This window comes from Caretta caretta, chromosome 1 (genome assembly GCF_965140235.1).
Source record: "Caretta caretta isolate rCarCar2 chromosome 1, rCarCar1.hap1, whole genome shotgun sequence".
Taxonomy (NCBI): Eukaryota; Metazoa; Chordata; order Testudines; family Cheloniidae; genus Caretta; species Caretta caretta.
In genome coordinates, this window is record NC_134206.1 from 56,433,551 (window position 1) to 56,461,205 (window position 27,655).

The 27,655-nt window shown below is 46.4% G+C and overlaps 1 protein-coding gene across 3 annotated transcripts in view; it reads left to right on the forward strand.

Moving 5' to 3' along the window:
- The first annotated feature begins 303 nt into the window (after positions 1-303).
- TMEM272 (transmembrane protein 272) overlaps positions 304-27,655 on the forward strand; it is a 42,548-nt gene continuing 15,196 nt past the window's right edge. Inside the window, exons 1-3 of one of the 3 annotated variants that reach the window (XM_048848887.2) lie at positions 304-717; positions 1,786-1,837; positions 4,173-4,254. In XM_048848887.2, coding sequence (XP_048704844.1) covers positions 4,197-4,254 — 58 coding nt within the window. In that variant the 5' untranslated portion in view covers positions 304-717; positions 1,786-1,837; positions 4,173-4,196. The remainder of the gene's footprint in view (positions 718-1,785; positions 1,838-4,172; positions 4,255-27,655) is intronic. The other 2 variants (XM_048848878.2, XM_048848897.2) reach the window with 2 other exon arrangements.

Genomic DNA, 27,655 nt, shown 5'->3' on the forward strand with positions numbered 1-27,655 from the left:
GTACAAAAGGTATTGCTTTCTAGCTAGTGACACAGCACTTATTAGACCTGAGATTTCTGACAGGCATCTGCTAATGAAAAGAGAACATGGTGAGTAACTATTCAAAAAACAGATCTCTAGGGAGGTAGTATAGGATATCCGGAATAAACATCCAGTAGCTAACACTAAAAGTTGTGTATGTGGCAGCTCTGTAAATCGCAGAGGACTACATCAGGCCATTGCAAAGGGACAAAATGGTACCATAAAATAAACCAGACATCAGCTACTAGCTGCTGATTTATGGATAAACCAAATCTACTGAAAGATTTTTTGCAAAGAAAATATCTTTTCTTTTACCTTCACAAGTCTTCTGTGGGCTCCTCTGCTGCCCCCTGATGGCACTGTAAAACCCTGCAATTGCTGGGTTAAGGAGCAAGCTGAATGTGGGAGTGTATAGGAAATAATTATAATCCGTTCTCCTCACAACTAGAAACAGCAGAGTTGCTGCCTGGCTGCAGCAGAGGAGTTTGAGTAGTGATAGAGAGAAGGTGTGTGCAACAGAGAGAAAGAGATGGAATGAAAAGAAGCCAAGATCACTTAAAGCCAGCTAACTGAAAGCAGAGTCCCTGGAAGCTGAGCATGACTATAGTGTAACACAGGATCTGACTTTCACAATATACTTTTATTGAAGAATCTATTTTGTGGTTTCTCATTTCAGACTTCCATTGGTTTAACAAGGTGAGTTGAGAGCACATAAGTTCTTTCAGGTATGAGATTCATTGGAAAGATGCTGATTTGCCAGGAATGTTTGCATAATAAAGGACAATGTAGCATTTTGTACTTTGTCAGGAAGAAATGGACTGCAAAACCAGTATGGTAGAAATGGTTTTCCGAATATTTAAAAAATCCTCAATCTGTGCAGTGAGATGAACGTGTTTCGGTTGCTGAAGGATTTGGGGTCTTGGGGCAAAGCTATCTGAGCTATCAGGAATTATAGATCTACAGTGCAGTGGACTGAGAATTTAGAGTCTTCCTGTTTTATTCCTCAACAGTGTGAGGTGTTTGGAATTGATTGAAAGTGCAGCTTATTTTGTGCAGCCAAAGTATATTTTGAGCAATCAAATAATATAAGACCAATTTGGACTCTGTTCTTTAATTGGATAACTAGTGATGGAAACATTGTAAAGGGGGGTTTATGAATGTGGAGGGGTCAGGCGTGCTCACAGGAGGGAGGATCATTCTTATTTTGGTGAACACAACTCTGAAAATGTAAGGTTAGGACAGAAACCAACAGCAGCAAACCAGTTCAGTTAAAGCTACCCAGGGCTGAGAGTGGACTGGGCTGGGTTTACAGATGGGTCTGAGCTACAGAGACTTTTCATTACTGCCTGGAGGAATAAGGGACAGTTTTAAAACAAGGGGAGCAATATCTGAGAAAGTGTTAGCGTGTCATGAGTTTGCTGTAGTTCGAGCCACCCCTGAAGCCAACATTCTGGGGCAACTCTGGCCCCTCTCCATCGGCTCAGCTGGCACAAAAGGAAGAGGGACTGGAGCAGGTCAGCTGTGCTGAGACTGAGCAGGATGTGGAGAGAGAATATATCCCCTGGAGCTCTGCTCTATGGATTCCATCTCTGCTATCACATGGGAACAGCAGACCAGGGAGTGACCAAAGGATCTGTTAGGTCCACCGGCCAAATTTCCTCATATAGGGCCATGCAGCTGCTTTGACAGCTACTGTAACCATCCCCATGGTGGCTGAATAACTTGTCCTGTTGATTCGAGATGCTCTCCCTTACACCTGTGCAGCACAAGAATAATTCCATTTGAGTCAATGAAGTGACACCAGCATAAAACTGAGGTAAGGAGGATCACAGTGTGGGCCTTTGTCTCTAACTTTACCCAGTTGTGTCTGGGTTTTTCATTACCTGTGGTACTGTGTGTACCATCAGGTGACTTTCTGAGACCCCCTGCAATATCTCTTGTGGGCAAAATGAGGGTGCCTATCTGCATTACTTTAGCATTCTATAAGCCTCTCCACTCTGCATTGATTCAGTGTAGTTTTTAGTGGTCATTTAAATTTTAATTTCTTGTAATGGCAGTTTTCCAAAGGAAATTATCCCTCAATTTGCCTGGCAACTGAGTTGCTCCTTCACATCTATTATAGCTAATACATACAGTAAATGCTTTTGTCCTTAATATGCATTACAATCCTGCAGAGAGGAGTCTTTTGGCATGTTTACCCATAGACTTTATAGCACTTTCCAAAGTAGATCAATCATACGGGTTTCAGATCCAACCTGATAAATGGGTGCATATCACCTGTAATCTGGTGAAATTATCTAGAGGTTATGTGCTTATGCCCTGTTGCGTGTGTACCTATGAAACCACCATGCCTTTTGCTTTCTTAATACTATGTCTTTACATTTTTTTAAAAACTCTCCCTCTGGGCAGAACTCAGTTTTAGCCATGTAATAGGATGGCTGTAGTTGCTGAGGCCAGCCACTAGAAGGAGAAATGATCACACATACTGAGTCTCATGGGTAGCCGTGTTAGTCTGTATCCATAAAAACAACAAGGAGTCCGGTGGCACCTTAAAGACTAACAGATTTATTTGGGCATAAGCTTTCTGCATCTGAAGAAAGATTTATTTGGGCATAAGCTTTTGTGGGTAAAAAAACACTTCTTCAGATGCAGAAAGCTTATGCCCAAATAAATCTGTTAGTCTTTAAGGTATCACCAGACTCCTTGTTGTTTGATATTCAGAGGTGGGGTTGTTTTTTTTGTTTTTGTTTTTAATTTAATGCATTGTAAAGGATAGGTTAAGTAGTTTTTGCTAAAACTACAACTATAAATGTATTTTCTGTTTGCATTGTCTGCTTTTAAAAAAAATAAAAATATTGGGTGTTTATATTCTCATAATGGCCAAAGTGATTTAATGAGACCATTTTATGGATGTCACTAGCCATGTCTCGTTTCTAAAAGCAAGGTCTACTTTTGGATTGTTCAGGAATAAAACTTACAACCAATGCCCTCAATTTAATCCATCCTTTTCTACATTTAAAACAGACCTCTCATTTGGTTTTATAAAAGTATATACTTTGGTAAAGAGTTAATAAGCCTTTTGCTCTGCATTGTTTTGAGCCAGGGGGTCTTGCTAGCATTTTGAAAATTGTATACAACCTACCACTACAACATTGTTACCTCCACCCACCTTTGCCCACTAAGTGCACTTCATTGCCAGTTTCTTTCATTTAAAAACCTGTCCATTGTTGCAGTCCAAAAGCACAATATTTCTTCTTCAGAAGTATCTTTGAGCCAGGATGGTTTAGTGGCATGCTGAGTGTGAGGGGAGAGGGGATGGAGTGAACTCCCCCAGAATCAGGTCACTTCTGACTAGCCATCTTATTGTGGCCAAATGAAGAGTCAGCTTTTGCCAACAGGTACCACACAGCATTTTCTGAGATAAAACAGTAGCATCCTCTGAGAGTGGAGGAAGGGTGGTAACACAGATACAACTGTGTAAAAATTGCTGGCAAATGACTTTTTAAATGTATCCCCTTTTATTTATTATGGACACCAATTTTACTCTTTTAAAAATCACTGTCTTAATGGTGGCCTTGATCCTGCACAGTGCAGACAGGGAGCGTAGTACAGAGTATAAAGACACGAGCAAGACTGGAAGCGCAGGGGGAGCTGATCCTGCGTTAACGAAAGCTCTGCTGTCTGGCTGCCAGAATGCTCCTGACTAATAGCAGCAGCAAGGCCAAAGGGGAGCAGTTAGCAAAGTGCCGTGTTTGCACTCTGTGGATGGCACTGAATTCCTCTTTTTCAGACACACCCAGTTGTGCACCCCCCACATCACTCCCCATTTTTGCCATGCATGCTACTCTTTTTCTATACAGTCTCCTCTTACACCCATGTCACACAGTTGATTTCAGTGGCATTATTCCTGATTTACACCAGTGTAATGTGAGAGGTGAATCAAGCCTATAACATTCGGTTTGTAGTGGGGTTAGATTTGCTAGTATGCTCTGGCTACTTGGTTCTGCTCCAGCAATCTGGGTGTGCGGCTGCTTTGGGTGGCTGGGGTAGGTGCAAAGCTGCTAAAGCAAAGCAGTGAATCTGACCCATCATTTCTAGTTCATTAATAAGTTGTTTTTATTGTAATACCCTTATTATTTCTATATCTCTAGATTTACACCAGACAGTGATCACCAATGGCTGCTGGCCTGGAGAAAGCTTGTCACCGGTGCATATCTAAAATTGCTAGCAACGGTAAGTCACAGCTGTAGAAATAATCACCTTCTATTACTTAAACGGCCCTGTGGTTACTACAGTTAGAAAAATGGGCTAATACCAAGTTCATTACAAGTTGAGGGCATGAGAGTTTAGGCAGCCGTACCACCTTCTGCTATGATCTCACCAGAACTGACAAACTAAGGGCCTGACCCAAAACCCAGATAAGTCAATGGAGGCTCTGGGCATAGGATCAAGCCCAAATGGTCTACTCCTGCCTGGTGCGGAGTAATGACAACTCCTACCTAAATCAATTAGCACCTCACAGGAGGGACTCAGCATGCTGCGAGATTGGGTCCTAAACACAGGTGGTCCTGGTCCTTACATAGATGGGAGAATGTCAAACTTCTGATTCTGCCTTCTGAGTCAACACTAAACCAACATACCAGCATGGTGTTAAGAGGCACATTGGTACTCCAGATGTGACTGTAAAACTGAGGTCTGGGTATGGAAGAACCCATGGCCACACAAGGCATATTAACTCTAGTGTCCTGGTCAAATTACATATTATAAATACATTCTGCCTAACTAATTTCCCCCTACAATTTCCATTGGATGTAGTACTTTTCTTCCCGGGCTGAAGTATTGTTGTTTGTGTCTGTTTTAGAGAGACAGATTGACTGACAGACGTTCTAACAGTTGTATGTATAAAGCACTCCCCTGCTGTGGTGCTTGCATGGAAATCAAAATCACCTTAACACTTTACAATGTACTGCACTGAAGAGCCATATCTAATGTAATTCTTTTCAAATGGGGTCCTACACATGATTTGCTGTAGATTTACAATGGAGAACACCTATAAAAAATAGTCCAGGTCGACATCTTGTGGGAATGAATCTCCTACCCTGTGACTTCCCCATAGCAAAATCACAACCAGCTTTTGATCCAAAGTACAATGACCAGACTCCCAAAAAATCACATGATATTAGACTCAAACACCTGCCAGGACAAGTCTCTCTTAAATCGTAAGCTCTTTGGGAAAGGGACCATCTGTTGGCTCCATGTTTGAGCCACACCTGGCACAATGTGGTTCTGATCCATGTCTGGGGCTCCTAGGCCCTATGGTGATTTTACTAACACAAATGGAGGATTTCTCCAATATAGCCCTGTTGGTTTTAAAGCCTTTAATTGCATAGGCCCAGGCCATCTGTAAAATGGCAGAATGATTTTTAAGAGTGTCAAGGTAAAGAGAGAATATGGAGGGGGGTATAATGTGATCTTGGCTGCTCCTGAGTCCTGTGAGCAGACATGCCACTGTGTTCTGTGCTAGCGACAAGTGGTGGACAAGCCCTGTCAAAAGCCATGGTAAGAGGGTGATCACAGGGTAAATAAGGTTGCACTTGTACATTTTATGAGAAATTTTTTCCTCACAGCATAAGACCCAACTCATGGCATGGGGGTGGCCAACAGGAAAACCAAATCCTTAACCTGGCTTCTGCTATGTCTCTGTGTGCTGTGCTCCAAATTCCTAGTGCCTTTACTTTAAACTAGGGGTCTCAAACTCAAATGACCACAAGGGCCACATGAGGACTAGGGCATTGGCCCGAGGGCTGCATCACTGACACCTCACATTGCTGCCCCTGGCCCCACCCCCCAGTCCACCCCTTCCATGAGGCCCTGCCTCACCTCTTTCTACCCCTTCCCTGCCCCCATTCCAAACCCTTCCCCAAAGTACTGGAGGAACCAACTAGGGGCAGAGTTCTTCCTGACCTTCTGCTCACAAACTGGGAAGAATTAGTAGGGGAAGCAAAAGTGGATGGGAACCTGGGAGGCAGTGACCATGAGATGGTCAAGTTCAGGATCCTGACACAAGGAATAAAGTAAAGCAGCAGAATACAGACCCTGGACTTCAGAAAAGCAGACTTTGACTCCCTCAGGGAGCTGATGGGCAAGATCCCCTGGGAGAATAACATGAGGGGGAAAGGAGTCCAGGAGAGCTGGCTGTATTTTAAAGAATCCTTATTGAGGTTACAGGGACAAACCATCCCAATGTATAGAAAGAATAGAAAATATGGCAGGCAACTGGCTTGGCTTAACAGTGAAATCCTTGCTGATCTTAAACACAAGAAGCTTACAAGAAGTGGAAGATTGGACAAATGACCAGGGATGAGTATAAAAATATTGCTCAGGCATGCAGGAGTGAAATCAGGAAGGCCAAATAACACCTGGAGTTGCAGCTAGCAAGAGATGTTAAGAGTAACAAGAAGGGTTTCTTCAGGTATGTTAGCAACAAGAAGAAAGTCAAGGAAAGTGTGGGCCCCTTACTGAATGAGGGAGGCAACCTAGTGACAGAGGATGTGGAAAAAGCTAATGTACTCAATGCTTTTTTTGCCTCTGTCTTCACAAACAAGGTCAGCTCCCAGACTACAGCACTGGGCAGCACAGCATGGGGAGGAGGTGACCAGCCCTCTGTGGAGAAAAGTGGTTTGGGACTATTTAGAAAAGCTGGATGTGCACAAGTCCATAGGGCCGGATGCATTGCATCCAAGAGTGCTAAAGGAGTTGGCAGATGTGATTGCAGAGCCATTGGCCATTATCTTTGAAAACTCATGGCGATCCGGGGGGGGTCCCAGACAACTGGAAAAAGGCAAATGTAGTGCCCATCCTTAAAAAAAGGGAAGGAGGAGGATCCTGGGAACTACAAGCCAGTCAGCCTCACCTCAGTCCCTGGAAAAATCATGGAGCAGGTCCTCAAGGAATCAATTCTGAAGCACGTAGAGGAGAGGAAAGTGATCAGGAACAGTCAGCATGGATTCACCAAGGGCAAGTCATGCCTGACTAATCTAATTGCCTTCTATGACAAGATAACTGGCTCGGTGGATGAAGGGAAAGCAGTGGACATGTTGTTCCTTGACTTTAGCAAAGCTTTTGACACGGTCACCCACAGTATTCTTGCCAGCAAGTTAAAGAAGTATGGGCTGGATGAATGGACTATAAGGTGGATAGAAAGCTGACTAGATTGTCTGGCTCAACGGGTAGTGATCAATGGCTCCATGTCTAGTTGGCAGCGGGTATCAAGTGGAGTGCCCCAAGGGTCAGTCCTGGGGCCGGTTTTGTTCAATATCTTCATAAATGATCTGGAGGATGGTGTGGATTGCACCCTCAGCAAGTTTGCAGATGACACTAAACTGGGAGGAGAGGTAAATACGCTGAAGGGTAGGGATAGGATACAGAGGGACCTAGACAAATTAGAGGATTGGGCCAAAAGAAATCTGAAGTTCAACAAGGACAAGTGCAGAATCCTGCACTTAGGACAGAAGAATCCAATGCATCGCTACAGACCAGGGACCAAATGACTCGGCAGCAGTTCTGCAGAAAAGGACCTAGGGGTTACAGTGGATGAGAAGCTGGATATGAGTCAACAGTGTGCCCTTGTTGCCAAGAAGGCCAATGGCATTTTGGGATGTATAAGTAGGGGCATTGCCAGCAGATCAAGGGATGTGATCGTTCCCCTCTATTCGACATTGGTGAGGCCTCATCTGGAGTACTGTGTCCAGTTTTGGGCCCCACACTACAAGAAGGATGTGAAAAAATTGGAAAGCATCCAGCGGAGGGCAACAAAAATGATTAGGTGACTGGAACACATGACTTATGAGGAGAGGTTGAGGGAACTGGGATTGTTTAGTCTACGGAAGAGAAGAATGAGGGGGGATTTGATAGCTGCTTTCAACTACCTGAAAGGGGGTTCCAAAGAGGATGGCTCTAGACTGTTCTCCATGGTAGCAGATGACAGAACAAGGAGTAATGGTCTCAAGTTGCAGTGGAGGAGATTTAGGTTGGATATTAGGAAAAACTTTTTCACTAGGAGGGTGGTGAAACACTGGAATGGGTTACCTAGGGAGGTGGTGGAATCTCCTTCCTTAGAAGTTTTTAAGGTCAGGCTTGAGAAAGCCCTGGCTGGGATGATTTAGTTGGGGATCAGTCCTGCTTTGAGCAGGGGGTTGGACTAGATGACCTCCTGAGGTCCCTTCCAACCCTGATATTCTGTGATTCTACTGCTACTCTAGCAAGAGCCCACACTGAATTTTAACTCCTCCCCTGAGGAGATACCAACTGCCTAGGTGAAAAACCCCACCAAGTTACAGAGGGCTGTCATCTAAGTAAGGGCCGGGCCAGGCCAGACTTGACCTAGGTCGTAAAATCTGACAAGATCCCACTCTGAGGAAATAGAACTGTAGGCACCATTGCTGAGTCAGATTCTCTGTTCCCATCTCTTCTCTTTGCATTGCTTCAGTGACACAAAGGGACTAGAAAGCAGAGACCCGTCCACACTGACTGGCTGAGGATTCACTTGGTGGGGACAGTCCCCAGCTCACATAGAGCTTCTATGTCACCCCCACCAATAAAGAGCATAAGAAGTAGTGAGGAGAGTGTCCAGAGCACTCTGTGCTCTGGCTTTGCTTATTTCATAAGTGGCTGCTTGGGAGCTATGAACATCTGGCACAGTTTAGAGAAGCCCCCAGACTGCTCTAAACTCCACCAGGGCAGTGGCTGGTTCAGAACTGCATCACGAAACAAGATGCTTCAGCAACCTGACAGCTCTCCACCTCTGTTGCCCCCTGCGGAAACCATGCACAGCAGAGAATCTTGGCCATTATTTTTACCCCTCTCTGGATTTCAGGACACACAGGGCGGAGGCAGTGTGTTGTCAGACTTCCGTTCCGACCACAGAAACAATCAAAACGTTACTATTTTCTGCTGGTGGTCTAGTGCCACCAGGGCTTCAGGGGTGACTGATGGAATAAGTCACCCTTTTTAAAATTAAAAAATAGGTTTGATTCTAATCTCACACATCCTGGCTTGAGTCAGGAGTAACACCACAGAAGTCAGTAAAGTTACCCCAGTGTAAAGCAGCTCAGAATCGGGCCCATTGCATTCTGGCACTGCGGTTGAGTTGAGTTGTCAGACTTCCTCCATCTTTAATCTTCTAAGATGTGGCTTTTCTTTATATTTAAGTGCAAAACTCCACCCAATCTTAACTATGGGTCAGCTGTGTGACTGGTGCCTCCAAAATGGATTTTTCCATTAATTAAAACCCAAATGCTAATTAATTCTCAACTTCACATTTCTCATTGCCCTTTAAATATTTTTCAGAAAGCATTCATGAAGAGGCCAGTTCTGATGCCAGATATAAACCTAATGATTTAATGATCTTTAAAGGGTTAGCATACCAGCACAGCATCTGAAATTCCTTTTTTTTTTGGTACAATGCATTAGGCTCAGAGCATCAAGGCGAACTGTAGTTAAGTGGCCAAAAGGAATTAGCTAATTTTCAATTTCAGTTGTATTGCAAAGCAAATGGATGATATACTGTAGTTCTTCATGCGGTTACTGCTAAAATCCTGTTCAGATATAAGATATATAAGCATCAATCATATTGTGATTTTTAGCAATTAAGGGGCTATTACTATAGAACAAACAACCTTTTATAGCTAAATGGAAACTGGCTGTCCAGTATTAGAGTTGCTGTCAGACACTGAAGCGAGGATGGTCAGGCCTACTGGTTGAAGCCAAGGGACAGGCTGAATCTGGAGTCAAGAACAGGTCTGGAACAAGGCAAAAGTAGGTCCTGGGTTGCTAGGGTGGGGCAGGCTGAGGCCTGTGCAGTTTGTCACCACTGTCAGGCAAATGATTGTTCTGAGCCATGAAACGACTTTGAACAGACTCAGCTGCTGTTTTCCCCTATGAGGCTTATATGCCTGCCCGGAGAGTCACAAGACCAGCTCCTGGCTTGGCTGGAGCCTAGCATAGGAATGACTCATCCCAGCAGGAGGCTTAATCAGGTTCTAGTTCAGGGATGCAAAAAGAAAAGGAGTTCTTGTGGCACCTTAGAGACTAACCAATTTATTTGAGCATGAGCTTTCGTGAGCTACAGCTCACTTCATCAGATGTAAGTGATCTGATACATCTTATGAAGTGAGCTGTAGCTCATGAAAGCTCATGCTCAAATAAATTGGTTAGTCTCTAAGGTGCCACAAGAACTCCTTTTCTTTTTGCGAATGCAGACTAACACGGCTGTTCCTCTGAAACTAGTTCAGGGATGACTCCTTACCTCACCTGCACTCTTAATGTAAAGAAGATGCTTTTATTATTGCATTGCAGAGAGATGTGTTTAATGTCAGGACAAACTGATACACATCATATTCATAGTCATAGATTCCAAGGCCAGAAGGGACCACTGTGACCATCTAGCCTGATCTCTTATATAATATATACCATAGAACTTCACCAAAATAATTCCTACAACATATCTTTTAGAAAAACATCCAATCTTCATTTTAAAAGGGTCAGTGATGGAGAATCTGCTATGATCCTTGGTAAAGTGTTCCAATAGTCAATTACCTAACTGTTATAATTTACACTTAATTAAGAAATCCCCATTGCTACCATATGGGCAGTTAAAATCTTCAGCCCCCTCAGTGGTCCTTTCACTGTTCTTTCCTGGGTGACAGTCCATTCTTGAGCTCAACCAGGAAAAAAAGGTTAATTAAACACTTGCCCTTCCATCTTCATCAATACTAACAAAGTAGAAGCAAATGTCCCCTTGTTTTGGTTTAGTGAACCCTTGCTTTACTTCTCCACAGAAAATAAAGGACAATTAATGTCTTCAGGAAGGGAGAAGAGGAGCATGAGGAGCTAGGAAATTGGGCTGTGGAAAAATCCATACTTAAAAAAAAAATTTAAAGGGCAGAAAGCAGGCTTCTGAGTTTTGTTCTTCCATTGGGATGGCAGGGTTGCCAGGAAGGTTGAGAGGCCCAGCTGTGGATTTCATTTACTCTGTCAGAACCTAGCCAACTGACAATAATAACACCGAGGTTTAGAAGGAGTGTCGGTACTTTTATCCCAGACTCACCAAGGAAGATCAGCTTGTGTCCCAGACATGCAGCCAGTTCATCAGTCCTGGACTTGTCGTTAAGCTGTTTGAAAGGATATTCCTGTCATCCTGCTTTTGAGTCCATTTTTTTTAAGGGATCTTTTGATGAACAATAAACTTAATTTAGAGAGAGGCTTAAAATCAAGAGACAGGGAGAACCAGAGCCTCCAGGGAAAAGAGCATCATTTCAGAAAGTACCGGTGCACTGTTCATGGCACAATCTAATTTGGGGGAAGTTCTATGGCCTGTGACATACAGCAGGTCAGAGTAGATGATCACAGGGGTCCTTTCTGGCTTTGGAATCTATGACTCTAATATCATCTAGCATATTTATGAGACACTCCTCACCATAGGATCTGAGCACATACGTTCAGAGGTGGGCCCAGCTCGTGTCACCTGGCATATTTAGATAGCCTGCAGAATTATGTGGAAAATATGTGAATGATTTTAGGGCCCAAGCCTGTAAACACTAACACAAATTATGTACAACGAATTAAATTCTCACATATGCATACCCCAGTATAAGGCCTAACTGCCACTTAAGTCTCACATACGCATTCAAAATAAATCATAGAATATGAGGGTTGGGTGGGACCTCAGGAGGTCATCTAGTCCAACCCCCTGCTCAAAGCAGGACCAATCCCCAATTTTTGCCCCAGATCCTGAAATGGCCCCCTCAAGGATTGAATTTACAACCCTGGGTTTAGTGGGCCAATGCTCAAACCACTGAGCTATCCTTCCCCCCCCAATGCCTAGGCTTTATGCTGTCTCTCTGCACAGAGGTGAATTTCACCTGTTGTGACTACTTATGTATGTAAAATCACATATTTGCAGGATTGGAACCTTATCAAACCAATTTCTTTTACACTGTAAAATGATTGTGCTGTTACATATTATCATAGCGTTATGTAAGTTTACAGGTGGAAAAGACCTATTGGATTTATGAATCCACATTCCTTCCAGTGCAGGACTGCTCCTTGCAGGATATCCTAGGATGGTTTTTCTACTCCACTTTTCAAGTGCTCAAAGGATGGAACTTCTCAACTTCCCCTGCAAGACTATTCCACTAGTAGATCTCACTATAAGGATGTTTTTCTTGATCTCCAACGTAACCTTTCCTTTGCTCAATTTCATCCCATTTAGGGTGACCATATTTCCTAAAGTAAAAACGGGACACCTGGGGCTCGCCTAAGCCTGAACTGCCACCCCCCACAGGGCTCACCAGAGCCACACACCCCCCCGAGCTCCATGCCTATGCCACCAATGGCTGGGCCTAATCCCCGAACCCCCACTGGCTGGGAATGGGGCTGACTTGGGTGACCAGATGTCCCAATTTTATAAGGACAGTCCCAGTTTTTGGGTCTTTCTTATATAGGCTCCTATTACCATCCCCCCCCCCTCCTGATTTTTTCACATTTGCTGTCTGGTCAACCTAGGGCTGACACACACATCCCGAGCTCAGTGCCCCATACAGCCCACGCCTGGGGCTGACCCCCCACCCCCACCCCCGAGCTCCATGCCACCCTGGGCTGGGGCTGACCCCCTGACCCTCCACCTCTGAGATCCGCACCGGCTGGGGCTGAGCCCCATGCCACCGGGGGCTGACCCCTAAGACCCGCTGCCTGGCACCTCACATCGCTGCTCCCCCCGATGTTCCTCTGCCCCAACCCCGGGAGGTGCACCAGACTTTTTTTGTAAATTGGGCATATGTTTGTTTGCTCTTGACAACTGATCAGTTGGGAAGAGCAAACGGGACAAATGTTCATTTTTGCTTTTTTTTTTTTAAAAAAAGAAGTCGGGACGGAGCTTAAAAACAGGGCTGTCCCAGCCACAATGGGCTGTGTGGTCACCCTAATCCCATTTCTCGTACTGTATTTATACCTCTAGGACCACCCCAAATAGCCAGTCTTCCTCTTGGGTGTTTGCGCCCTTCAGAGACTTATCGTATCTCATTTGGTCATTGCTTAGCCAAGCTAACGGGATCAAATTCTGTTCCTCATAACGCACTCCCTTCAAGATTCCTTGCCATCCTCCTTTGAATTCCATCTGATTAATTGACCTTTTTCTATTATTAAAATGCCCAGAACTGCATGCTGTATTCTCAGGTGCCCAACACAGTGACAGTTGTGCTGATGTTTTTTGTGGTGTGGATATATGTCCACTTAGCATCTGTACTGAGACCACTTACTCATTAAACATACACCACTAGAACAGTCAGCAGTGGGCAGTGAATTGGGTCACAGCCATCAGAGGATAGGAGCTCAAGAGGAAGGATGATTGTATATTTAAAACACAGACCCGGGAGTTAGGAAATCTCTGTTCTGTTCCTAGCTCTACCAGGGTTCCTGTGCAACCTTTGACCAAGTCCCTTCACTTTTCTGTGCACCTGTTTTCCTCATCCAGGAAATGAGCATAATAAATACCTATCTCTCCACTGCGAGGGTAACTCATTAATTATATTTTGTAAATGAACAGCATGGTTAGTACGCTGGGAATCAGGAGACCTGCATTTTATTCCCAGCTAAGCCACTGACTTGCTTTCTGATCCTGTGTCCAAGTCTCCCTGTCTGTCAAGCATATTACAGACTGGTAACCTAGAGATTAAATCCCCTCAGCCATTCTCTTATGTCTCTTACTTAGTGCATGTCTACACTACAGACTTTTGCTGATGCAAATGACTTTGGCATACAGCTGCTGCAGTTAGTATATCGCTTGAGTTCTTCCATCAGCACTTTGAGTGCTCACCAGGAGTGCTTGTTTAGATGCACTGTGTGGTGCACCGTGGGTAAGTAGTATCCCAGTGTGCCACCATCCAGCACACTGTGTTTTGGGAAGTTTTGGCAATGCATGGTGGGCAAGAATGAGTAGTGCTGGGGTAACTGGGACTGATGGCTGAAATTCCCATCATGCAATCTTCTCCTCCCCATAATGCCATCTCTATCCCATCATTTTCATGCCTATTTTGAAAATCCCACAAACCCACGCAGGACTGGTTGCGATCCACAATCTCTGACAGAAGCATAGAGCCAGCACTGCTCTGCACTATTGTCATGAGTGTCCCAAGCACAGCATGCACGATCTTCCAGTCTTTACAGAGCTGCAAGAAGAGTCTCAAGGAACCCACTGATTTCCTGGAGGGCAGATTGCTGTGGGACATAGCCTGAACCAATTCAAGGTTGGTGGTGGTGTTCACAGAGCAGCTACAAATGGTGGAGCACGGCTTCGGGGCCCAAGAAACTAGCACTGACTGGTCGAATCAAATTGTAATGCAGGTTTGGGACGACAAACAGTGGCTGCAGAACTTTTGAGTGTGCAAGGTCACATTCCTGGATCGGTGTGCAGAGCTCTCCCCAGCCCCCAAGCAGGGACACCAAAATGAGAGGGAGCACTGACAGTGAAGAAGTGAATAGCGATCACACTCTTGCGGAAACTTGCAACGCCAGATTGCTACCGGTCAGTGGGGAATCATTTTGGAGTTGGAAAATCCACTGTCATTGTCATACAAGTGAGCAGGGCCATTAATCATCTCCTGCTATGCAGGACTGCGACTCTCAGTAATGTGCAGAACATAGTGGATGGATTTGCAGCAATGGGTTTCCTAAACTGTGGTGGAGTGATAGAGAGCGCACACATCCCTATTTTGGCACCAGGCCATCTTGCCCCAGAGTACAGCAGGAGAAACGGCTATTGTCCTGTGGTTATGCAAGCACTGGTGGATCACTGAAGACGTTTCACTGCCGTCAGTGTTGGCTGGTCAGGGAAGGTGCATGACGCTCACATCATTAAAAACACAGGACTATTAAAAAATCTACAAGCAAGGACTTCCTTTCCCAACTGTGGATTACTACTGGTGATGTTGAAATGCCAATAGTGATCCTGGGGGACCCAGCCTACCCCTTACTCCCCTGGCTCATGAAGCCGTACACTGGCCAGCGCAACAGCACCAAGGAAAGATTCAAATACTGGCTCCGCAGATGCAGAATGACAGTTGAATGCGCTTTTGGTAGATTGAAGGGATGCCCGCATTGTTTACTGACAAGATTGGATCTTGGTGAGAAAAATATCCCAATGGTTATAGCTGCCTGCTGTGTCCTGTAAAATATCTATGAAGCAAAGGGGGAAAAGTGGACGCCAGGGTGGAGGCAGAACAGCTGTCTGCTGAGTTTGAACAGCCAGACGCAAGGGCTATCAGAAGAGCTTAACAGCACCTGCCTCCCTGCTCCAGAGTGGCAGTCCCCTTCCCTCTGCCCAACCTGGTTTCCCAACCTGGCTCCTAGTTCCACCTCTGCACTCTGCAAGCTGGGACGCTCTTCCCTGCCACCCTCTGGGACTGTCCCAGCCCTGCCATTCCTCATTCCAGGGGTAGCCTGAATGAAAGCGATGCCACCCAATGGAAGGTGAGCATGGCTTCTCAGCTGGCCAATGGGAGCTGGAAGTTGCTGGCCTTTTCCAGGTGTGGGGAAGTGGGGGGTGGGAAGGGATCTAAAACTGCAGGGCAAAGAGACCAGTAAGTCTGGGGGAGTCCTGACCCTGCACCCTAGCTCCCAGGGGGCCCCCCATGCCTTCAGGTCCCAGCCCTCCAGCTTCCTGGGGGGGCCCTCCCTGTGCCCCCCAGGTCCAAATCCCTCTCCATGCCCCCGCAGCTCCCAGTCCCCAAGCTCCCAAGGGGCTCCTCCCTGTGTCCCCTAGTCCCAGCTGCCCTCTATGCCCCCCCAGCTCCCGGGGGCTTCTCTCTCTGCCCCCAGGTCCTAACCTCCCAGTTCCCAGTTAAAAGCAAATACATAATACATTTATGGAACAGAAATTAAAGAAGAGGAAGGAACAGTCAAGTCTATTTTAGCTACACATACATTAACTGTGGCTCTTACAGGTCAGTGTATGTGATGTGGTGGTTGTTCTTACTGTCCCCTGGTGTGGAGTGGTAGGGGTAGGGATGCAGACCCTGATGCCATGTGCAATGTTGAGGGGGGTGTGCATGTGTGTGTGTGCGGGGGGGCATGGAGATGCTATACTGGAGTACTGCAAAGGGAGGTGAGCCCATGTTTGCTGAACCTGTAGGTTCATAAGAGTCTCTAACATCTGTGTTTGCTGTCAGAGAAGCCTCACTATGTCCTAGTGCATCTCCCTCTCTTTTTCTTCCTGGGCCTTTTTCTTCTTTGGTCTTTCCTTCTCCATACAGTCTGCAGTGTTTATCCTTCAGGCCCTCTGCTCACAGTCTGATGCAGCACTGGCTTGCAGGATCTTGTGGAACATGTCATCTGGAGTCCTCTTCTTTCTCCTCCTTATCTGGCTCCGGTGTTCTGTGGAGGTGGAGGGGGAACCCCTCAAGGCTGAAAAAGCAGCAGGCAGCAGCTACAGACAAAATACATAGAGGTACCGCTGTGGAAAGCGAAAGTTAAGATTCAGAACTCCCTTCCCTTGCTCCCCCTAAAGCTTTATACTAGACATGTTTATTGATGCTTCTGCCTCGGAGTGCTTGGCACTGAATACTGGCACCATTTTCCGCAGGCAGTGGTGATTGTTACCCTCAGGAGGGAGATATCACCTTCATAGGCACAGAGAGCACAGCTGCTGCTGGCATCCCAAAGCCACTCAGGCCTGTATGCTGCTAGCCTGGGTACTGAAATGGAGCCAGCTGAAGTTATCGCTGACTGGCATGGGAAAGTGTCCTACCTCAGAGGAAGAAATAAGGCTGCCATCCCTAGAAATCTTCAGGAGAGGATTGCAGAGTACTTCCATGAAAGTTTCATCAAGATTTCTCAGGAGGATCTCTGTGTACCTAAACAAACTGCTCTGCATGGCTCTCTGGCCTAACTTTTCAGAGGAAGTGAAGCAGATAACAACGCTACCTCCCTTTGTTGTACTGCCACCTGGTCTAGTAGGAGTAACTTAATGAAAAGTCGAGGGCTGCGTCCTGCTGAGTTGGAGGAGCCATCACTGTAATGGGAAATAAATTTACACACATGCCCAAGGTTCCTTCCCCTGCCTCAGGCTCGCCTGTGCTCAACTGCTAGGACTGTCTGGACTGCAGTGGAGTCTGAAATGGTCCTGCCTTGTGGCATAGCTGGAATCCCTGGCTGCATGTCCCCCATCCTCCTCCTCCTCGCTGTTCATGGCAGGGGCCTGTGACTTGGGCTCCTCAAAGGTATCCAGAGTGGTGGTGGTTGTGAGGGCGTATCTCTACCAAGTCTGGCATGCAGCTCTTTGTAAAAGCAGCAGGTCTGTGGCTTAACACTGGATTGATTGTTGGCCTCACTAGTATGCCTGCCACAGTTCCTTTGCTTTCACTTGGCACTGCTGCTGATTCCAGTCCTACACCTTACCCTGCCGCCTCAATGCAGTCTTCTCATAGATGTCCACATTTCTATGGCTGGTCCATAGCTGTGTTTGCACAGCCTCCTCTCTCCACAGGCGCCGGAGAGCCAATATCTCCTGTCTTCTCCAAGTCGGAGTGCATCTAGCGTGTGTAACGGGCATGGTCAGCTGGGAAGTTGCACACGACAGGGAAGAGCTGCTGGGTGTGGTCACCAAGATGAACAATAAAGAAAAGGCATTTCAAAAAATTGTGTGGCTGTTAAGGGGCAGCGAAGTTCACAATTGTGACCCGAGCGGTCAGTGTGGGAAACTGTGGGACAGCTGCTGGAGGACTATTAGGGTCAACACAAGTAACTCAGTGTCTACATTTGTGTGGCATCGACCTCTGTACGTTAACCATGGCTTAATGCCAAATGGGGAGGTGGCATTACGATATGAGTGTAATGAGGAGTTTACAACGATGGGAGACAAATTTAAGTGTAGACATATGTACAGCTAGGTCAACGCAAGATGGCTTATGTTAACTTGACTTTGTAGTGTAGACCCGGCCTCGCATACACCATGCACACACTCTTACACCAACTCCCACCCAACAATCTCAGATCTTCATTCTAAATCCCTAACCTTGCTCTGGAGAATTGTTTTAATTACTGGGAAGCAATAAAATATTAATACAGGTATCTACACATTGTGCACCCAAGCCCCATTACATTGCCACTTTCCACAGTTACATTTGATGAGTTCATAGTGCTATAGCAAAACACTTAGGTAATTATGGAATTCATCTGGATGTTGGTGGTGTCCTGTCAAGGGGATCCCTTCAATCTCTTAGCAGATTGCTGCAGACTCCTATGAAAACAGGCAGCAGACTATCGAACAAACAGCACTTAGGAGTGATGGTAAAAGTATGGCCAGCAACATGACAGGTAAACACGGGACAGCTTATAACCTAGTCCACCTGGGTTCTTATACTACATGCATGTCATCGTGATATCTAAGAAAGGTGGGTGGATGGGCTGTGCTCCTCAGCCACTTTTGAAAATTCTGACACATACCATGAAGCAAACCATTATTTAGCTTGTCATTTTAGCACTGTATTTTGGATTTTTTTTAAAAGAAGTAAACGCTAATGGCTTGAGATAATGTGAAACCTCAAATGTTCTTGAAACTATCATGGTAACACAATAAAGGCTAAGGAGCCCACAAATGAATTGGTGTCATGTAAGTACTCTGCGGCAACCCATTTTCTTCACAGGATGAGAGAGAGGGGTCAGCTGTGTAGCCTAAGCCTCAGCATGTAACTAGAGACAGCAAAAGCGTGCTGGAGGAGAGGAGAGGGGAGGAATGGCAGGATGGAGAGCGGTGGTACAATGGCAATGCTAGGGACAAAGTAACAGCTTAGATCTCAAATCATCAGAGGGCAGAAGAGAAGGAGAGAGTCAAACAGGAGACAGATCAGAAACTAGTAACTCTGCTAGACAAAGGGTCAGAGTCATGGGTGGCACATGAACCACACATTTGGGGAGGCTAGCCCCCTATCCTGCCCCTTCTACTCAAGGCCCTGCCCCAACTTTCACCTTCTGGGGCCCGAGGAGCTCCGGGCCCAGTTGGCCAGCCCAAGCCACTCTGCATGCCAGCCTGAGCTTCCCCGAGCCCCGGCCCCCTGGAGGAGCTCTGAGCCCCGCCACAGCCTGGCCCTGGGGCTGTGTTGGGGAGTATTAGCACAGGTTTGGGGAGGCTTAGTCTCCCCCAGCTTCCATTACGCTCTGCCTACAGACAGAGTCACTGTGGAGCCTGAGAATTCAGCATCCACTCCCACAGTTCAGATTCTGCTGTTGAACACAAAGTTCAGAGAATGGGCAGAACCTAACCCAGCTGCTTCCTTCTAGTTGCACTTCCAGGCTCCCAGAGCATGAGCTCTTCCTAGTCATCCACTTCCAAACACAGAAGGCCTTCTCCACTAACGGGCTGTCTTTTGGGCCAGACACATAGGAACAAACTTCTCCTCCTCCCTGCAATCCAATGAGACATTCCCAGAGTAAGGGGCTTTCTTGACTACCTACCTCCCCACCCAGTTATCCAGGTTCCAGGTATGGGTTCCCTGAACACAGTTTCTTCTGGGCCAACCTTGGAAAATCAGGCGTCCAGTGAGTGTGCTCCCAGAACACAAGTTTCCTTTTCTTGCCACTTGCTATGAGGGGTCGGATCCAGAGGGTGAGTTTCTCTCTCCCAGGTATGAGGACATATGGACACCAACACAAAAATGTTGCCATTTCACTTCCATGAACTGTTGTAAAAACAGAGGTGTTCCCAGCTCTAGGAGCATGGCACTGTCTGTGCTACCTTTGCATACTGCAGTTAAAAAAAGATTTTCCTGGGCAGCTCAGCCCAGATCCACAAAGGTATTTAGGTTCCTAACTTTCCACTGATTTGTCCTAAGTCCAGCCAGGGGCAGCACAACCTAGACAAAACAGCCAGTATCTATCTGTGCCATTAGAGGAAAACTCCACAAGTATAAGGGAAAACAATCTTTTGTGCTGCTAGTGAAGTTTTGTGACTGGCTGCAGAACCCTGCCAATTGTATAGTCAATTGTTGAATGTCTCACTTTGTTAAACATGAACCTGGAAACATCCCCAGAGGGTGCATCTGCACCTCCAATGTGAGCTCTCAGAGCATGAGGCTGAATGGGGCAATAATGAGGAAATAAATTCCCAGTGACTGCTTAGGGAAGAGAATTCATTAACTTTCTTTTTCTCTGAGTGGTCCCTGCTGCCTCTTTCCTCCTCCAAAATCAGGCTAGTGGATAGGAAGCAGGCAAATACAAAACCAAACACCTGTCTGCCAGATGTGCAGTTGTGCACGTACACGTGCCCCGCCAAGCCATTTATAGAGTATACTGGAGTCTAGTCCAGCGGTTTTTCTTTGGAACTGATCATAGAGAATATCCATTGCACATTTAAGAATCATGATTCTTCTTCATATGGTCCTCTTTATTCTGCACCCATGTGGTGAGTGCAGGAGAGGGCTGGGCAGGGAAAATGGCAGTGGGAGAGATGACCTACATTCTGCTACACTAGTCATGCTACTTACTTACTTTAAACTCCAGACAGTTAACTCAATACCGAACACTTGAACTGTTCTCTCTGGAATATTAGGTCAATGGGGTTACCTAGGCAACTAGTAGTGTTCATGGGTATGATTTAGCATTCAACCCAATTCTAATGAAAATCATTCCAGTGCATTAGAATAATAATCTGGGTAATGGAACAGTGAGAGGGTCCTAGTATAGAACTTGGCATGCAGTGAAGTGCAAGATTCTGTGCAAAATTGTTTTAATGAGAGGCTGTCTATAAAGGCTGTTTGAAAGAGCTTAGCCAAGTGTAGGCCTCTTTGCAGACACCTGACACACAGGGAGAATTTCTGCACTGGGCCGTGTTTGAGAAAAAAAGAGAGGATGGTGCAGAAAAAAAATGGAGGGGGGATGAAGAAACAGAAGTGCTTTCTTCATCTCGAAATACCTTCAGCTAGTGGATATGTTACATACACTATGTTTGGGGCTGAAGGAGTGACGTGTAAGAGCTCAGACCTCAGTACACAGCTAATAAAGTTAACGTAGTGTATGGGAGGTAGCATTGTCCAGTGGTTAGAGCCCAGGACTAGGAGTCAGGAGAGCTGCATTCTGTTCCCAGATCTGTTACTGCTCTTGATTGTTATTACACCTTTGTGTCTTCATTTCTCCTTCTGTGAGATAGCGATAATAATTCTTACCTTCAGTTGGAAAGCACGCTGAGGTCTGTGAATCGGACATGCTATATAATACCTATGCATGCCAGCGCAGCTGCTAAAGGTGCTGGGGCTCCATCCTCCCTGTGCACTGAGACATGAGGAGGGGGTTCGAACTAGCAGGGCTGAGCTGTGCAAAGCTACCTGGGGACTACGCCCTACAGTTTGTGTCATAAATATAAAGGGAAGGGTAAACCCCTTTGAAATCCCTCCTGGCCAGGGGAAAGCTCCTCTCACCTGTAAAGGGTTAAGAAGCTAAAGGTAACCTCGCTGGCACCTGACCAAAATGACCAATGAGGAGACAAGATACTTTCAAAAGCTGGGAGGAGGGAGACAAACAAAGGGTTTGTGTCTGTCTGTGTGCTGCTCTTGCCAGAGACAGAACAGGAATGGAGTCTTAGAACTTTTAGTAAGTAATCTAGCTAGGTAAGTGTTAGATTATGATTTCTTTAAATGGCTGAGAAAAGAATTGTGCTGAATAGAATAACTATTTCTGTCTGTATATCTTTTTTGTAACTTAAGGTTTTGCCTAGAGGGGTTCTCTATGTTTTTGAATCTAATTACCCTGTAAGATATCTACCATCCTGATTTTACAGGGGGGATTTCTTTATTTCTATTTACTTCTATTTTTTATTAAAAGTCTTCTTGTAAAAACTGAATGCTTTTTCATTGTTCTCAGATCCAAGGGTTTGGGTCTGTGGTCACCTATGCAAATTGGTGAGGCTTTTTATCCAACATTTCCCAGGAAAGGGGGGGTGCAAGTGTTGGGAGGATTGTTCATTGTTCTTAAGATCCAAGGGTCTGGGTCTGTAGTCACCTAGGCAACTTGGTGAGGCTTTTTACCAAACCTTGTCCAGGAAGTGGGGTGCAAGGTTTTGGGAAGTATTTTGGGGGGACAGACGCGTCCAAACAGCTCTTCCCCAGTAACCAGTAATTGTTTGGTGGTGGTAGCGGCCATTCCAAGGATAACGGGTGTAATATTTTGTACCTTGGGGAAGTTTTGACCTAAGCTGGTAAAGATAAGCTTAGGAGGTTTTTCATGCAGGTCCCCACATCTGTACCCTAGAGTTCAGAGTGGGGGAGGAACCTTGACATGGTGGCACAGTGGTGGGATTAACCTGAAATCATCTGAGATCCAGTTGAGATTTTTTGAACTAGAAATACAGATTTTAAAAAGGAAATTTTTTTTTCTTTGGAAAGAAAGTCCAGAAAGCAGCTTTGAAACTTTGGCCAAGCAGAGACAAAAGGGGATTATCTTGTGAATTGCAGGTTTTTTTGCCTGGAGGCAGGGTACTTAACTCCTGCAGGGAAATTCACAGTCTTCCAACCCATTGTTTTTTTTTTTTTTTCTTTTCTTCCTAAAAGTAAATAGGGGGTGTGTGTTCTACCCATTTGCTTTTTCTTTGGGCTGGGTAAGCAGGTTTCCAAGCAGTTGGAGGTTTTTTGCTTTAAATTGGGCCCAGAGCAGAGACAAGGGAATTGTCTTTTTCTGTAGGCTGACAATCACTATCAGAGAATAGGTATTCTATTCCAGCACAGCAAAATTTTACAGCCAAGTTTTGTTTGTTTATTTCTAAACCTCGGGGGTAAAGTTAGTTAAAAACAGAGAGGTTAGAATGACCAAATCCTCAGCTCGACTACAGCTGGAATTAGCCAAATTTCAGGCTGAGGAAAAACAAAGGGAACATGAAAGACAGATAGAACTCATGCGGCTGAAGAAGGAACAAGAAAGGGAGACAGCGAGAGAAGCAGAACAACACCAAGCGGCTGCTCACAGGAGAGCTATGGAAGCAAGGGACAAAGAACTGGAGGAGAAGGAAAAAGAGAGGAAGTATGTGGAGGAGATGGAGAAGATAAAGGCTCAGCAGAATATCCCAACAAACCCTAGTAATCCTTCTCCAAGTACCACTTCCCATCCCAGAAAGTTCCCCACCTACAAGGCAGGCGATGATACTGAGGCCTTCCTAGAAAACTTCGAAAGGGCCTGCCTTGGGTACAACATCTCTGCTGACCAATACATGGTAGAGCTGAGGCCGCAGCTCAGTGGACCCTTAGCTGAGGTGGCAGCTGAAATGCCTAAAGAACACATGAACAAGTATGAACTGTTTAAATCCAAGGCGAGAGTCAGAATGGGGATAACACCCGAGCAGTCTCGTCGGAGGTTCAGAGCCCTAAGGTGGAAACCAGACATGTCATTTACCCGACATGCCTACCACATTGTGAAACATTGGGATGCCTGGATATCAGGAGCAAGTGTTGAATCTCCAGTAAATTTGCCCTTCCTAATGCAAATGGAACAATTCTTAGAGGGTGTTCCTGAGGAAATAGAAAGATACATCCTAGATGGGAAACCCAAAACTGTAATTGAGGCAGGAGAGATTGGAGCCAGATGGGTGGAGGTGGCAGAGAAGAAGAAAACTGGTCGCAGTTGGAGCGGAGACCAGAAGGGACCACCCCAGACCACACCTTATTACCGGGGGCCGCCCAAAGCCCCACCTACCTCCCAAAGAACCCTCCAGACCCCTTATCGTCCCACCACCCCGTTCTCCAGCAGCCCTCCTCGCCCCAGTGACCCGTCAGCTGGACGATGTTTTAAATGTAACGAGCTGGGGCATGTAAAGGCCAACTGCCCCAAGAACCCCAACAGATTACAGTTCATTGCACCGGAATCACACCAGAGGTCCACAGGCCCAGATACCTCCCAGATACCCTTGGAGCGGAGGGAAACTGTGAGTGTGGGCGGGAAGAAGGTCACCGCGTGGAGGGACACCGGAGCACAAGTGTCAGCTATCCATGCTTCCTTAGTGGACCCCAATTTAATCAACCCAGAGATCCAAGTGACAATTCAACCCTTCAAGTCCAACTCTTTCAATTTGCCTACAGCCAAGTTACCTGTCCAGTACAAGGGCTGGTCAGGAATGTGGACTTTTGCAGTCTATGATGATTATCCCATCCCCATGCTGTTGGGGGAGGACTTGGCCAATCATGTGAAGCAGGCCAAGAGGGTGGGAATGGTCACCCGCAGCCAGGCTAAACAAGCCGTGAGGCCTAGCTCTGTTCCGGAAACTTCTATCAGGACCCAGTCAGAGGTGATGGACCCGGACCCCAGGCCAATGTCTGCAACAGCAGTAGTGGATCCAGTCCCAGAGACCCAGACGGAACCAGTCCTAGAACCGGAACCAGCCGAACAACCAACACCAGACCCCGTGTCAGCACTGAATCCAGTACTTGCAACCTCAACACCAGAAGGCCCCACCGAACCTGAACTGGCAGCAGCCGATAACCCTACACAAGAGGCTCAGCCGGAGCCTGAATCCCAACATAGTGCACCAGCGGAGAGCAGTTCACAGTCAACAGAAACAGCTCCATCCCCTATATCGCTTCCAGAGGGACCAAGCCTAGGTCCACAATCCCATGAGGAACTGATGTCTCCAGCATCAAGGGAACAGTTCCAGACCGAACAGGAAGCAGATGAAAGCCTCCAGAGAGCTTGGACGGCGGCACGGAGCAACCCACCGCCTCTCAGCTCTTCTAATCGATCCAGGTTTGTTGTAGAAAGAGGACTTTTATACAAGGAAACTCTTTCTGGTGGACACCAGGAAGACTGGCATCCTCAGAGACAGTTGGTAGTTCCAACTAAATACCGGGCCAAGCTCTTGAGCTTAGCCCATGATCACCCTAGTGGCCATGCTGGGGTGAACAGGACCAAAGACCGTTTGGGGGGGTCATTCCACTGGGAGGGAATGGGCAAGGATGTTTCTACCTATGTCCAGTCTTGTGAGGTGTGCCAAAGAGTGGGAAAACCCCAAGACCAGGTCAAAGCCCCTCTCCAGCCACTCCCCATCATTGAAGTTCCATTTCAGCGAGTAGCTGTGGATATTCTGGGTCCTTTTCCGAAAAAGACACCCAGAGGAAAGCAGTACATACTGACTTTCATGGATTTTGCCACCCGATGGCCGGAAGCAGTAGCTCTGAGCAACACCAGGGCTATAAGTGTGTGCCAGGCACTAGCAGACATTTTTGCCAGGGTAGGTTGGCCCTCCGACATCCTCACAGATGCAGGGACTAATTTCCTGGCAGGAACTATGAAAAACCTTTGGGAAGCTCATGGGGTAAATCACTTGGTTGCCACTCCTTACCACCATCAAACAAATGGCATGGTGGAGAAGTTTAATGGAACTTTGGGGGCCATGATACGTAAATTTGTAAATGAGCACTCCAATGATTGGGACCTAGTGTTGCAGCAGTTGCTCTTTGCCTACAGAGCTGTACCACATCCCAGTTTAGGGTTTTCCCCATTTGAACTTGTATATGGCCGTGAGGTTAAGGGGCCATTGCAGTTGGTGAAGCAGCAATGGGAGGGATTTACACCTTCTCCAGGAACTAACATTCTGGACTTTGTAACCAACCTACAAAACACCCTCCGAACCTCTTTAGCCCTTGCTAGAGAAAACTTACAGGATGCTCAAAAAGAGCAAAAAGCCTGGTATGATAAACATGCCAGAGAGCGTTCCTTCAAAGTAGGAGACCAGGTCATGGTCTTAAAGGCGCTCCAGGCCCATAAAATGGAAGCATCGTGGGAAGGGCCATTCACGGTCCAGGAGCGCCTGGGAGCTGTTAATTATCTCATAGCATTCCCCACCTCCAACCGAAAGCCTAAGGTGTACCATATTAATTCTCTAAAGCCCTTTTACTCCAGAGAATTAAAGGTTTGTCAGTTTACAGCCCAGGGAGGAGACGACGCTGAGTGGCCTGAAGGTGTTTACTTCGAAGGGAAATGTGCTGGTGGTGTGGAAGAGGTGAACCTCTCCATGACCCTTGGGCGTATGCAGCGACAGCAGATCCAGGAGCTGTGCACTAGCTACGCGCCAACGTTCTCAGCCACCCCAGGACTGACTGAACGGGCATACCACTCCATTGACACAGGTAATGCTCACCCAATTAGGGTCCAACCTTACCGGGTGTCTCCTCAAGCTAAAACTGCTATAGAACGGGAGATCCAGGATATGTTACAGATGGGTGTAATCCGCCCCTCTGAAAGTGCATGGGCATCTCCAGTGGTTCTAGTTCCCAAACCAGATGGGGAAATACGTTTTTGCGTGGACTACCGTAAGCTAAATGCTGTAACTCGCCCAGACAACTATCCCATGCCACGCACAGATGAACTATTAGAGAAACTGGGACGGGCCCAGTTCATCTCTACCTTGGACTTAACCAAGGGGTACTGGCAGGTACCGCTAGATGAATCTGCCAAGGAAAGGTCAGCCTTCATCACACATCTCGGGCTGTATGAATTTAATGTACTCCCTTTCGGGCTGCGGAATGCACCCGCCACTTTCCAAAGACTTGTAGATGGTCTCCTAGCGGGATTAGGAGAATATGCAGTCGCCTACCTTGACGATGTGGCCATATTTTCGGATTCCTGGGCAGACCACCTGGAACATCTACAAAAAGTCCTTGAGCGCATAAGGGAGGCAGGACTAACTGTTAAGGCTAAGAAGTGTCAAATAGGCCTAAACAGAGTGACTTACCTTGGACACCAGGTGGGTCAAGGAACTATCAGCCCCCTACAGGCCAAAGTGGATGCTATCCAAAAGTGGCCTGTCCCAAAGTCAAAGAAACAGGTTCAATCCTTCTTAGGCTTGGCCGGTTATTACAGACGATTTGTACCGCACTACAGCCAAATCGCTGCCCCACTGACAGACCTAACCAAAAAGAAACAGCCAAAGGCTGTTCAGTGGACCGGAAAGTGTCAGAAGGCCTTTAACAAGCTTAAGGCGACACTCATGTCTGACCCTGTACTAAGGGCCCCAGACTTTGACAAACCGTTCCTAGTAACCACAGATGCGTCCGAGCGTGGTGTGGGAGCAGTTTTAATGCAGAAAGGACCTGATCAAGAATTCCACCCTGTAGTGTTTCTCAGCAAAAAACTGTCTGAGAGGGAAAGCAACTGGTCAGTCACTGAAAAAGAATGTTATGCCATTGTCTACGCTCTGGAAAAGCTACGCCCATATGTTTGGGGACGGCGTTTCCACCTGCAAACCGACCATGTTGCACTGAAGTGGCTTCACACCGTCAAAGAAACTAACAAAAAACTTCTTCGATGGAGTTTAGCTCTCCAAGATTTTGATTTCGACATCCAACACATCTCAGGAGCTTCTAACAAAGTGGCTGATGCACTCTCCCGTGAAAGTTTCCCAGAATCAACTGGTTAAAATCGTCCTTGAGATGTGGAAAATATTGTTAGTCTTTATGTACTTGGTAGTATATTTAGAGATGCATGTGTCTTATTGACTCGGTTTTCCTAGAGCTCCAGGAAGAAATCCCAGCCAGTGTTTCACCCTAGCTGAGATTTGGGGGGCGTGTCATAAATATAAAGGGAAGGGTAAACCCCTTTGAAATCCCTC